Source organism: Delphinus delphis, chromosome 5 (assembly GCF_949987515.2).
Source record: "Delphinus delphis chromosome 5, mDelDel1.2, whole genome shotgun sequence".
Lineage (NCBI taxonomy): Eukaryota > Metazoa > Chordata > Mammalia > Artiodactyla > Delphinidae > Delphinus > Delphinus delphis.
Window position 1 is genome coordinate 96,181,014 of NC_082687.1, and position 13,954 is coordinate 96,194,967.

General features: G+C 41.3%; 1 protein-coding gene across 1 annotated transcript in view; it reads left to right on the top strand.

Annotated features, from left to right (window-relative positions):
- Positions 1 to 13,954, top strand: part of PROM1 (prominin 1) — an 84,557-nt gene that overhangs the window by 27,516 nt on the left and 43,087 nt on the right. Inside the window, exons 5-7 of the mRNA XM_060013187.1 lie at positions 7,260 to 7,380; positions 9,402 to 9,465; positions 10,370 to 10,459. Of these exons, the coding sequence (XP_059869170.1) occupies positions 7,260 to 7,380; positions 9,402 to 9,465; positions 10,370 to 10,459 (275 nt within the window). The remainder of the gene's footprint in view (positions 1 to 7,259; positions 7,381 to 9,401; positions 9,466 to 10,369; positions 10,460 to 13,954) is intronic.

Sequence of the window (13,954 nt, forward strand, 5' to 3'; positions counted from 1 at the left end):
GAGGGGGAAGGGTAAGCTGGGACGGAGTGAGAGAGTGGCATGGACATATATACACTACCAAATGTAAAGTAGATAGCTAGTGGGAAGCAGCCGCATAGCACAGGGAGATCAGCTCGGTGCTTTGTGACCACCTAGAGGGGTGGGATATGGAGGGTGGGAGGGAGGGAGACACAAGAGGGAGGGGATATGGGGATATATGTATATGTATAGCTGATTCACTTTGTTATATAGCAGAAACGAACACACCATTGTAAAGCAATTATACTCCAATAAAGATGTTGAAAAGAAAAAAAAATAGACCTTAACAGTATACTTATAAACAGGATCCAAGTGAATGTGTTAGCTAATTTCATGCACCCTTGTTTAACCACTAGGTAGTTTTTGTGGGTGTGTTTCATCTGCAAGACGGGGGTGTGGGTTTCTCTGTCTCTCTCTCTCCTGTTTCCCTCTGTGTCCCTGTTCTCTCTGTCCATAATTTGAATTTAACTTCTTCTTCACATTGAATTCTGAAAGGCAGCTTAGGATGGGGGCAGTGGTAATTACAGATTTCCCCTGTCTCTCTGCTTTGTGTTTGAAGGATTTTCAGGAATGTACAGACCCTACAGCTGTGGGAGTAGTGACCTCCCCCCAGCTACCAGAAGAATGTCCGTTATAGCCCAAAGACCATTCAGACCTTTGTGCATGTCCTTTAAGCCTGAAACTTACATCCTTCATTCATCCAAAGACTTGGACAGCCGTGTGTCTTCCTTTTTGTATACCCTAGACATCAAAGATGAGGCTCAGGTGACAAAGTGCCTTTTGAAAATACTTGCCCTGAGGGCTTCCTGTTAGCATGATTATTTATTTAACAAGTTAAGAATTTTCACTTGATATAAATACATATGATGTAACTTCAGGAAAATTCTTTATTGCATGTATTCATTTACCCAAATAAATGTTCACGTATGTAATAATGGGCTTTCAGTTTTTTTAATGGAACATATGTCCTGTATTGGGTTTCTGTTTTTAAATTGCACTCTTATTTGCATTACATATAATTATGCAATATATACTTTATAGTTCACCCTGAACTGATTGAATTATTTATATGAGGTTTTAAATACAAAGATATATAAACATTAAAGTTACAATGTCAGAAGTAAACTTGGCTTTCATTTTATATAAAATGAATGCTAAATATATCTTTTATTGTTGAGAACTCAGACCCATCAAACACATTTAGGTAAGTTTTTTTTCTCCTGAGTATATTTTAGTTTAGAAAATTCTTTAAAAAGAAATCTGTGATTCTATCCTACACAGTCAGCTAAGATATTTTCCCCACCCGAGTAAAACTTATTAATTAATATAACAATTTTAAATTTCAGTACAATTAAACCAAAGTTGATCAACTATTTGAGGCTAAGTGACAAATTTAAACTAATTTATTTCACATAATACATTGAATTTATATAAGGATTATAAATAGGTCTAAATAAGAGTAGTATTTGAGATTGTTTTGTTTACTTTGAATTCAGACTAGAAGTTTAAACTTCTTTGCTTTGATTTTTTTTTTTTAATTTAAATAGCTATTTTGATGTCATCATTTTAGAACACCTACTGGTTTGCAAGTATCTTCAACAGCATGAGTTGAGTAATTGTTTTCACGTAATCAAAACTAGCCAAGAAGATTAAAGACCAGGAGAAAACAGAAATGTCCATATTATGATTAGATAAAAAGGAGAAGAAACTTGTGTCCACAAAATCAGAAGATTAGAATAAAATAAGAGGGGAAAGAATGTCCACAAAATTAGAAGGCGGAAAGAGAAAGAAAACGAGGTATTAGCCTCTGCTTCCATCGACCTCAGCAGAGCTTGGATACTAGTGATAAATAATCTTTGTATATGATTTTTAAAGAATTCTTTCAGAAGCCCAGAGCAGTCCACTTGCCTTTTATCAGGCTCAGCTCCTTTTTGTGGCTGAATACTGTTACAATTAAAAAAGAAGTTGGTTTTTAAATTAGTCTTGATTTTTCATCCATCCCATTTTATTAAAAATTTTGAAATCTTTTCATTTTAATTGAGAAAGGCATAGGTGTTAATGAGAAAGATCACCTAATGTGTGTGGAATATATGTGGTCATATTCTTTTTCCGTTTGAGCTTTTCCAAAGGCAGCTGCAGAGTGTTTGAATTCCATAGACGTTGACATATGTTTACGTAAGTCTGTTTGACCATCAGCAGAAGATTACATTTCCACGTCTCACTGTGGACTGTTTAAGCAGATGTGTCTTACTCCAGAAAAAGCCAATTTTTCTCTCCGTTCCTTTGCATTTGTCATCACTGCATTTTTCAGAATTTCAAAAAGGTTATAAGCAACAACAAAAAGGAACAGCTGTGCCTTTATTTCTCCAGAATAGAGGTTATTTCTAAGTTTCCCAAAAGTCAGCTTTTGCCAATTACTGTGGTGAAACTGAATCCCAGTCCTTTTCAGGAAGGTGGCTATTTTCAAAGTCCTTTTTTTTTTTTTTTTTTTGTCGTTGTTGTTGTTGCAATGTGATGTCAATTCCTGGTGTGGAGGCCACAAGCTTCCAGAAAAGAAATTGAGCTAGCATGCCTTGGAAATCATGAGACTTGCTTAATGAGAGAATTAGTTATATAAAGTTGAAATCGAAATTGAAAAATTATCTTTAAAAAGTAAGAGATCAGTTACAGACAGAGCATTTATTTGGCTCTTATTGGCTAATTTCATTGTCAGTAGAAATTGGTAGAAAAAACTGCTACAAATCCTAAATGTTTAGCCATACTCTAAAAACTTTAAGTATTTACTTTTAAGTAGAGAAAATCGGTCTGTCCATATAAAATACAAAAGTTATAGTGCTAATATGTCATAAAAATAAATTCCTATCTTCTGCTAAAAATTTCAAGAGATTTTGTTGTACTACATAAAATTTTCGGTAGCTTAAAGGCTTTTGTGTCAATGCCAGAGAATTGATAGTCATTTGACTATCATTTGATTGAAATTTTATTCCCTTTTTGTGTGAGGTGAATTTCCCTCATTGTCATATCCTAATAGTTGACTGGTGTTAAAAACAACAAAACAAAACATTAATTTCATGTGATTTTTTTGTGTGCATGCTTAAAGGAACATTGAATAATAAGGAATGTCTAAATCAACAACAACAAAAAGAATAACTTTTAAATTCTCTATTTGTGTTTAACTAAGGGTTTTAAATTTGGGATTACAAATGGAGACCATCAATTGGTTTGTGTAGTATTTAAAATTTTTTTCTTTGATTTGTTGCTAATATTTAAAAATGGGAAAAGAAATTTGAAATGGGAGATTTTCCATATGAATCCAGATTCTCAGATTTTTGTGAATAATTGGAAGATCTGGTCTTCTTCCATCATGGTAGCACTTACTGGAGCCACAGAGCATCTGCCCGACCCCCATCTTTATCTCCAGCTCCCACAGGTCCGTACCAGGCACTTTGCCCTTCATGCTTTCTGCCTGCCTGTGTAGGCATTTGAATTTGTTGTCTTTAATTTAAATATAAAATTTACAATGAGTTATGAGTGTGAAAATCAGCTTTGAAAGTTGCTAAATTCTATCCCAGAATTCTGTTTAGTACAGTTTTTTAAAAATGATTAATGCTTTCATGTTAATTAGATCTATAACTGAGTAACAGAAATGTGTCCTTTTAAATACGGTGTATTGAAATTCAGCATTGCATTGCAATGCTGTGTTTACTGATTGATGATTTTTGGAGTAACAGCATTTATTCAATAAAGGAACAAAGATAGTTTCTGACTTGGACATTCTGAACATATGGCTAATCTTCTAAATGGATCAGATGAAACAAGCCCAGTCCTTAAATCTGCCTTCACTGATCACCCACCAAGGACACGAGACCCTGCATTACCCAAGGTTTACAAAGAAGCAGTTTCCACCTCTTTTTCGGGAAGTTAAACATAGGTGGAAATGAAGGCAAAATAGAGTATGAAGTAAGAAAAACCCATCAGAACTTCAGGGCGAGACCTCTGGGAGTTCAAGGCAAGACGTCCTTCTCCTATCCAGGGGGTTCAGGGAAAGCCACATGGACTTGCACTTGCTGTTTGTTTCCCAAGTTCACTTTGACTTATATGACAAAAATGGGTCTGGAGCATGACGAATGACAAATAATTTGGACATGATGGGGAGAGAGCAAGGGCCCCCAGTGTGAAATCCTCTGGTGGGCAGCTATATTCAGGTGGTGATCCTGACTTGTCATGGTGCAGAATGGTTGAAAATTGGCATGGCACATAAAGGCCCAGGTACATTACTATGACTCAGCTTTTTTTCCCCTTCTGTTGACACTACTCCAAAGTCATTATTTTGGGTCGTTTGGCCTTATTTTGCATGAGTGAATCATTTAATAACTATTATTGCTGTGGTGTAATGCCAGCCTCATAAATACCAATGCAGACTTGAGACCGACAAAAATGGATTCTAAGGTGGTCCCTTCAAATGTCAGAGGATATTGTTAATTAGATCTTTTAAAGATTATCATCAACATGAACCCAAACTTAAAAAAAAATTGAAGACACCTTGTGGACATCCAGTACCCCTCTCCTTTGCAGTCTGCGAAGCACTGATCTAATCTAATTTCTAGTTTTTGCTGCCAACTGAAGCTCACAGAGGGAAGGGACATTCTCAAGCTCACACAGTATGAGTTACTGGCAGTTGTGAGACCAGAACCCAAGTCTCATGTTCCTCCTTTATTGCATATTCCACTGCACCTTGGTTGTTTTTTTTTTTTAATTTATTTATTATTCATTTTTGGCTGTGTTGGGTCCTCATTGCTGTGCGCGGGCTTTCTCTAGTTGTGGCGAGCGGTGTCTACTCTTCCTTGTGGTCTGCGGGCTTCTCACTGCAGTGGCTTCTCTTGTTGTGGAGCACGGGCTCTAGGTGCGCGGGCTTCAGTAGTTGTCTCACGTGGGCTCAGTAGTTGTGGCTCGAGGGCTCTAGAGCACAGTATCAGTAGTTGTGGAGCACAGGCTTAGTTGCTCCGTGGCATGTGGGATCTTCCTGGACCAGGGCTTGAACCTGTGTCCCCTGCATTGGCAGGCGGATTCTTAATCTCTGCACCACCAGGGAAGTCCCCACTGCACCTTGTTAACCATAAGAAATGTTGTTCAACATTGTGTTACAGACTTCGGGGGATTAGTTTGGAAAGGCAATGCACCTATGTAATATTGCTATGGGAAAATAGGTTTATTTCTCTATCTTTTAAATTTTTTTAATTTTTTTATTGAAGTATAGTTGATTTACATTATCATGTTAGTTTCAGGTGTATGGCATGGTGAGATATATATATATTATTTTTCAGATTCTTTTCCCTTATAGGTTATTACAAAATATTGAGTATAGTTCCCTGTGCTATACAGTAGTCCCTTGTTGGTTATCTATTTTATATATAGTAGTGTGTATATGTAAATCCCAGCCTTCTAATTTATCCCCCTCCCCCTTCCCCTTTGGTAACCACACGAGCAATGCTCCTTGGAATGACTCATGACAGAAATGGGGCAAATGACTCCCCAATTACCCAAGACCGAGAGGTTTCCTGGGAATGTGGGACTTTTCGTGCAAAAGTGGGCAGTTGGCCATCATACCTGTAAATATATGAATGCATCATGCTTAAGATGTTGCTTTTGGTGAAGAAGCAGAAGTATTCATATTCTCCATCAGAATTTTTCCCCAAAAGTTTGCGTATTATTTGCAAAATTTTCTTCTAGAAACATAGTTACACCTTCCATTGGATGGTTACAAACTAACAATTTATTACAAACTAAAAATTTTGTTAACTTCTGGAGGTAACTTCTGTAGGGTGTGTTATGAGTTTATATAATTTCTTGCTGCCATCTAGTGGCTAAATCCAACAGGGCCTTGGTGACTAGCAATCTTAAATGTAACATTTTAATGTTTAAAGGCCTTGACACAAAAACAAACCAGTTGGTCAAATTAATTTGTCAGGGGATTGTTAGTAATTAGTAGACATTAAGAGCTCTTAAAATGATTAAACGTAGACATTTCAGATGGCTCGAAAAATATGGTTGTTGTTTTCATGTAGTGTAGCTTTTCATGTAAGATGCCTCTCATGTGGTGTTTTTATTTATTTATTTATTTTTGGCTGCTTTGGGTCTTCGTTGCTGCACACAGGCTTTCTCTAGTTGTGGCGAGCAGGGGCTACTCTTCGTTGCAGGTGTGCAGGCTTCTCATTTCGGTGGCTTCTCTTGTTGTGGAGCACGGGCTCTAGAAGCATGGACTTAAGTAGTTGTGGCTCACGGGCCCTAGAGCGCAGGCTCAGTAGCTGTGGCCCACGGGCTTCGTTGCTCCACAGCATGTGGGCTCTTCCTGGACCAGGGCTCGAACCTGTGTCCCCTGCATTGGCAGGCGGATTCTTAACCACTGTGCCACCAGGGAAGCCCTCATGTAGTGTTTTTGAAACTCTATTGAAGTGCATTTTATATGGAGAAAAGTGTTCCTATCATAAGCACATATGTGCGAATTTCTATGAAGTGAACACACTAACTACACCATTACCCACCCCTCCCCCGAATATAACCACTGACTTTTGGCACCATCATTTTGTTTGATTTTGTACTTCACATAAAGTGGAAGGAGACGGTGTATACTCTATGGCTTGCAGCTTATATAGTATTTTAATGCTAAAGTAATTCACATTTCCTTTCAACCTGGACAATGCAGTAGCTAACAAAGACAATTAGGTTAACCAAAAACATGAGAAAGCCCAAACCATTCTTATCATTTTAGTATTTTTCCTGACAGTCTTCTTGAGGGGAGCAGAGGTATGCACGTAGTGTGTGTGTGTGTGTGTGTGTGTGTGTGTGTGTGTGCACGCCCTGCATGGAGAGTGTATACCTACATTCGCATCTGTACAGAAGTGGGACTGTATTCCACACCCTGTCTTATAACCTTTGTAACTTCTATTTCCTGAACATTGTTCCATTTATAAGACTCATATTTAACTGAGCAACGTGTCTTGAGTGGATATTGAAGGAGAGGACTTCCCTGAGAGGACTGAGTCTTGTTCTGTGGCCCACATTTGGTGGTGCGTGGATTTTGCGATGGAGGCAGGAAGCCTGTAGCAGTGGAGGGGCTGGGCTTGGGGAGCAGGGGTTCTCTGCACAGGAAGACCTTCCGCCTTCTCCCGGCTGTGGGCTGCTCTGCACCTGGCCACGGCCATGGCTCCCACAGTAAATGCTCTCCTTTCCTTTTCCTGCAGCTTTGGTATCATCTATGGTTTTGTGGCGAACCAACACATAAGGACTCACATTGAAAAGACTCGGAAATTGTCAGAAAGTAATTTCAACGACTTGAGAACCCTCCTGAATGCAACTCCAGGGGTAAGGACCACAATCTATATCCCATGACGCTTTGTGTTTGAGGCCTTTGGGAGTTCCTGTATATATTTGGAATCTTATTTGGACCTTCTGGAAACCCTATAATCATTGTAGACAGGTGTTGTCTTTTAATTTTAAAGTTAAAGGAATAAAGGCCTAGCAAGTGATTTTCAAAAGAGTACAAAGCATAATTTCAGAATTGGTGCTTTTATTTTATTTCATTTTACTTTATTTCTTTTATTAAGGTATACCGTATAATTATATTACTTATTATAAAAGTGCTTAACCATTTTAAAGGTCTCATGACTTTTTCAATTTTATTTATTTATTTTTGGCTGTGTTGGTCTTTGTTGCTGCACGCGGGCTTTCTCTAGTTGGACCAGGGCTCGAACCTGTGCCCCCTGAATCGGCAGGCGGATTCTTAACCACTGTGCCACCAGGGAATCCCTCTGCTGAGAGGTTTTTAAAAAAGATGTTCTGAATAGGCAAAGCATCAATGTGCTTCTGGGATACAGAAAAAAGGTACCCTCAGGTCACCCTGTCCCCAGAGACAACTTCTGTGCATGTGTGTGTGTGTCTCTCCTTCCCAAGGAATTTTACACATCTATACAGATATTAGCAAATAAGTGTTTATAAAACAGAAAGGTTTCATTACCGGAGTAACTTCAAGCAAACGATGGGGAGTTAATGATATTGTGAAAAAGAAAGGACAGTGGCACCAAAGATTTTTCTTTTTAAAAAAAGTCATGGGGCTTCCTTGGTGGCACAGTGCTTAAGAATCTTCCTGCCAATGCAGGGGACACGGGTTCGAGCCCTGGTCTGGGAGGATCCCACATGCCGCAGAGCAACTAAGCCCATGCGCCACAATTTATGAGCCTGCCCTCTAGAGCCCATGAGTCACAGCACTGAAGCCCGCAGGCCTAGAGCCCATGCTCTGCAACAAGAGAAGCCTCCGCAATGAGAAGCCTGTGCACCGCAACAAAGAGTAGCCCTCGCTCCCTGCAGCTAGAGAAAGCCCGCACGCAGCAACGAAGACCCAACGCAGCCAAAAATTAAATAAATAAAGAGCGGTGTGAGGTGATACCTCATTGTGGTTCTGATTTGCATTTCTCTAATGATTAGTGGTGTTGAGCATCTTTTCATGTGTCTCTTGGCCATCTGTATGTCTTCTTTGGTGAAATGTCTACTTAGGTCTTCTGCCCATTTTTTAATAGGGTTGTTTGTTTTTTTGATATTGAGCTCCATGAGCTGTTTGTATATTTTGGAGATTAATCCTTTGTCTGTTGTTTCATTTGCAAGCTAACCTTACTCTAGTAATTGGAGAAATGAACAATTAAATAATAATGCACATTTTCACTAAGAAGATGGGCAATAGTTATTTTATTTAAAAGTGGTAACATCCAGGGTTGCAGAGGGTGTGGGGAAGCAGACCCACAAAGACACGGTAGGCAGAAGGGTGAGTGGCCCCAGCAAAGGTCAGTAATAGCTGCTAAGTAAAATGACTCTAGGGTGGTAGATTTCACACGACCTCAAATTCTCTGCAGTTCCTCCTTTCAAGAGGTGGATCTGTTTTCCATCCCCTCAAATCTTGGATGTGTCTGTGACCCGCTTTGACCAAACGAATGAAGTAGACGTGACCTTGTGCTAGTTTTGACCTTAGGCTTCCAAAGGCCTTGCAGTGTCTACTCTTGTCCTCTTGCTAGCAGGACCACTACGTGAAAACACCCAGCCTGGCCGCTTGGGAGGAGAGACCACATAGAGAGAGGGATCCGTTTGTCCCCAGCCACGCCAGCGCCAACCAGGAGATCGGCATAGCCAATCCACAGAATCATGAGAAATAAATCATATTTCTTAAGCCAATAAGAAGTCTGAGCATCCCCAAAATAGAAATATCTCTAAGAACCTGCTTTCTTTTTAAAAAAACTCTGATTCAGGATAATTTTCATATGTTAAATCTCTTTTTATTGTGGCTTGGGAAACCTCCAGAAGAAGAGGTTTCAAGTAATCTTTTTTCTTTTTTTTAGCAAATTGACTATGTACTGGACCAGTATACCACCACGAAGGCAAGGGCATTCTCAGATCTGGACAGTGAGTAAAATTTAACGTTGCCTCAAATGTGTTTGTTTTGGCTAGAAGATGCTATGGCCATCTCCCATAAAACATGGACTAAGAAATGTAGTATGCTGTTTCTGCAATTTCCGCGTGAACAAAGGGGAAAAACACAACAGTAATTCCCTAGCATTATTGAAACGTGTAGTTTGTTACTCAGCCATTAAAGCCTAGCATTTTTTATAAAAATGCTTCTGCTTTCCTGCAGTCACAGGCACCTGTTCTTCACTCTCCACGCGAGAGAAGAATTGGGTCTCTGTCCGATCTGCTGTTAAAGACAGATATGGGCCTCCCGGAGAAGCCAGTGGCTTCAGGAATTAGAGGGGTGGGCGGAGCTGGTCCCCACATGCTCAGTGGTTAGCAACCATGGGCAACCATGGGCTGTTTTGCCCTCAAGATGATATCTGGCAACATCTGGAGGCATTTTCAGTGTCCCGGTTGGGTTCCATCCATTGGCAGAGGCCAGGGATGTGGCTAAAAACCCTGCAACGCACAGGGCAGGTCCCACAGGAAAGACCGATCTGGCCCCCGACGTCGATAGAGCCTGGGTTCAGAAACCCTGGTCCAGCTGGAGAGGTTAGGGACACCTGCAGCCGTGAATCAAGGTGATAAGGTGAATCTATTCCTAGTACAAAGAAACACCGAGTCTGCGGTGGTTAAGTTTTCACGGGGGGGCGCAGCTGGTGTGAGGGCTTGGAAGTGTGCCAAGAAATCTCTGCATAAGAGTCCACAGCTTAACGGGGTCTGGAGTGAAAAGTGGGATTTCGCGTCGGGAGAGACTAAACCAGGCAACGAAATCGGCATCGGGAAGAGACTGAGAGGTAAGAGGAGAATAAAGAAAGAGACCCCACCCTCACTGTCCCTTATGCTTCTTGGAATTTAGATATTAAGTTATTGCTGGGAGATGGAATTTTCAAACAGCTCAAACCTAGAGTGGTCCCTGTGCTGGATGACATCAAGGCCATGGCAGAAGGTAAGCACTGTGGCAGCAGGACCAAGACAGCGTCCACCCGGAAGGCTCAGCCTCCCAGCCTCCCTCGCCCTTTTCTCTTTTTCCCTGAGGGTCAGCTAGGGCAGAGCCACAGTCCGTCCTTCCTTCCTCCCTCCCTCCCTTTCTCCCTTCCCTCCTTCCTTTTTCCCTTCTCTCCTCCCTCCCTCCCTCCCTCCCTCCCTTTCTTTCCTTCCTTCCTTCCACACCTGGCCCCTGCCTATCTTTCCAGCCTCTTCCACCAGCACCCCACTTTCCATTCTAGCTGTGAATCTCAGTGTTCATTCTGATGTAAGTCCCCAAAGGTGTCATTCTTCCCCAGACCCTGTACTGCACAGGCTTCCTCTGCCTGAAATGCCACAGAACCTTCTTCATCTAACATACATATTAGAAAATTGTGTTCCTAGAATGTGTATTTAGCTTTGACAAAGACTGAAGTTTAAAACAGCAAGGCTTGTCTTTAGAATGAGTCTTACCCCTATGGTTGAATCATAGTCAATCACAGCAGAGGTTCAGTGGTACCTGAATAAAGGAAAATAGATGGAAGAAAAAAGAAAACAAACAAAAACATAAGTTTTCTTGCTTTTGTCCTTACTGGGATATTGTTAGTGTACAACAGTTGTCCGAAGTTCACAACAAATACACTTAAACTCAATTGAAATAAATCTTCAGCCAGTGGTTAATTTTGTTTCTATCCATTAGCTGTATTTCGGACGGAAGGAGATGGGTTGGGGAGGGGTCCTTCCTTCCTTCCTTCCCCTCATGGTGAGGAAATGAGGCCTCCTGCCACCCGTGTTATTGACCGAGGAAGCTGATGGTCCAGCCCCAGTCAGTCCTCAGACGAAGGCAGCCCCTGCTGCCAGCTTCACTGCAACCTCCGGAGAGATCCTGAGCTCAGCCACTCAGCTAAGCCAATCCCAGATTTCTGACCCTCACATCCTGTGTGAGATAATACACCTTTGTAGTTTTAAGCTGCTGACTTTTGGAATAGTATCTCCTGCAGCAATAGATAACTAATACGGTGCTCAATCCGCAGTGACAGCTATTTTCCTAAACCATCAATTTTCTATCCAGCCTTCAACCCATGGAAAAGGAGAACTAAAAGCTTCTGATTTCCTAGTCAATATACTATGCTATTTGTGACTCATCAGAATATAATACTCCTTGATTTTAAGGCAGCATATATTGTATAGACCTTTGGATTAATTAATGTCTTTTTTGGGGAAAAGAGGAAAAGTACCACATTAAATGCAAAATTGATTGCATGCTCATTTCACTAAAGTTAAAATGTAAAAAAGAAAGCAGAAGGAGGCAGTGAATCAGGGAAATACGGTAATCTTTAAAAACTGAAAGATGGCCCACTATGGAAACAAAAAATAATGAGTGAGAGAAAAAATGCACAAAAATGGTAACACAATGGACTAATAAGGGGCATTGTTTTAGATAAAGAGCTCAGTGTCCAAGGAGTGTAACCTCTTATTCCTGTTAATTAGTACATTTTCTTACAACTGAGTGTTACATGTCTTTCCTCCAATAACCCCATTTACGACACGAAATGAACTCTTTGTCATCGTGGCCGACAGATGGCCCCCAAACCGTGTGTTATTGTCCTTTATTGAAAATTAAATGGCATTAGTCATAAAATGACACCCTACATAAGTAGGGTGTCAGGTTGAAATATCAAAATACTAAAAAAGTGAATTTGCAATGGAGCACCATGTGCTTGTTTATTAAGCCCGTTAACTAGTAGTATATAGTGGAGGTTCTGATAACTACCGTAATTTCAAAGTAGTGATGAGCAGACACGATACTGCCGATATCAGCAAACACTGAATATTAAATGAAAATATTTCTGATTTCTTCAGTGACAGAGGCACTGACAGAGATTCACTGTCTACTTTCATAAGAGAATCAAAGGCTAAAGTGTAACTGGAGGGGCTAGTGGAAATGAAGATGTGGGTTTGGTTTGGTTTGGGTTTTTTTCTTCCAAGTTCACAAATCCCTTTGAGTCTGTGCACAGACCCCAGTTTAAGAACCGCTGATTTCACCTCAAATAGTTCAGGTTTGTCCAGGTAAATGATTATATCAGAAACAAGGAGCTCCAGGCTGTCCTAGAGTTGAATGAACAGTCTTCAGTGATTACTTTGTCACTTGCTGTTTGAGCATTTCTGCCACAGGAATGAAGATGAAGCCCAGACTTTTTCCCCAGCGAAGTTTCCTTCCATAGCTGCCCACCTTCTCTCCCCCTCACCCCCCCACTTCGCCCAGCCCTGTGTCTTAGCAGGAAATATCACTTAATTGGCCAGAACAAAACTATGAGGAGAGGTGGACACCTTGGTGGCTCCTCATTGCTTCACCTTGAGACTTAATCACTCATGTCTAATAGCCACGCAAAACCTTCCCTCTCCACTGCCCTCGGCATCCCTCTTGCTAATGATCTTCTGGGTCCCCTCATTATAACTTCAAGTGTTTACACTTCACTGATGGATTCATCATCATTTGGGCTGACCCTCTGACCTTTTACAATCAAATCTCTCCTGTCATCTCTCTTACTCTCTTATAAACATCTTTCGAGTAATCATGTGTCATTTACCTGATTCATACAGACAAATCTCTGTGTCGTTTTCAACTAAGTGGACTATTGTCTCATGCAACTGAAACTAGCTTCAGGTGAGGCTTGATCTAGTGGTGAGATTCTTTCCATCTAGCTGTTCTCTACAGTGTCTGCATCGTTCTAATGCAAACTCCCCTTGCAGTGCTACATAGGGAAATGGGTTGCCTGGGGGCAGTCAAGGCCCACTCCTTAAGCTGAGGGTGGGACCCGTGTTACCCAGACTCTGCTGCACCATAGGGGAGGGGTGACATGGCTTCTGAGATGCCAGCCAACCAAGTCCAACAAAGCAAGTGATTGTAGAATTGATCAGCCATGAAGTAAAAGTTAGAAAGCTATTGAGTGTTGAGGCCCTGCCCTGTGGCAACGCTATATAGCAGGTACTTTTCCTGCGCCATGTCAGTGGGTGCTCACAACAGCTCTGTGGGGTGAGTATGGTTACCTCCACTTTACCAACTCAAGAGAGTGAGGCTTAGAGTTCATGTAACTTGTCCCAGATGAGGTAGCGGGGAAGTGGCGGAGTTGGGATCCAGACCCTGGTCTGATTATAAGGCCTGTGCTGCCTGGACCATTCCAGATGGTATTTGGGTACATTTGGGAGTGTTAAGGTGTAGGGTGCTTCCGGGCCATCCACAGCAAACACAGCGCAGTGTAACTTTGAAAGAACAGTTGGGAATCTGGAGTTCAAGAGCTGGTGTGACCACAGGATGACGCCAGGCATCTCTGCACCCCAGATCCCTGTCAAGTCAGTGCCTTGGAGTGATGGTTGGCCAAGATCCCTTCCAGCTCCCAAATTATGTGAAGACAAATGCTGTGCAAGATGGTGCAGCGTGCTTGGCATGCACCTTTACTTTTTGCCCCATGGTTTG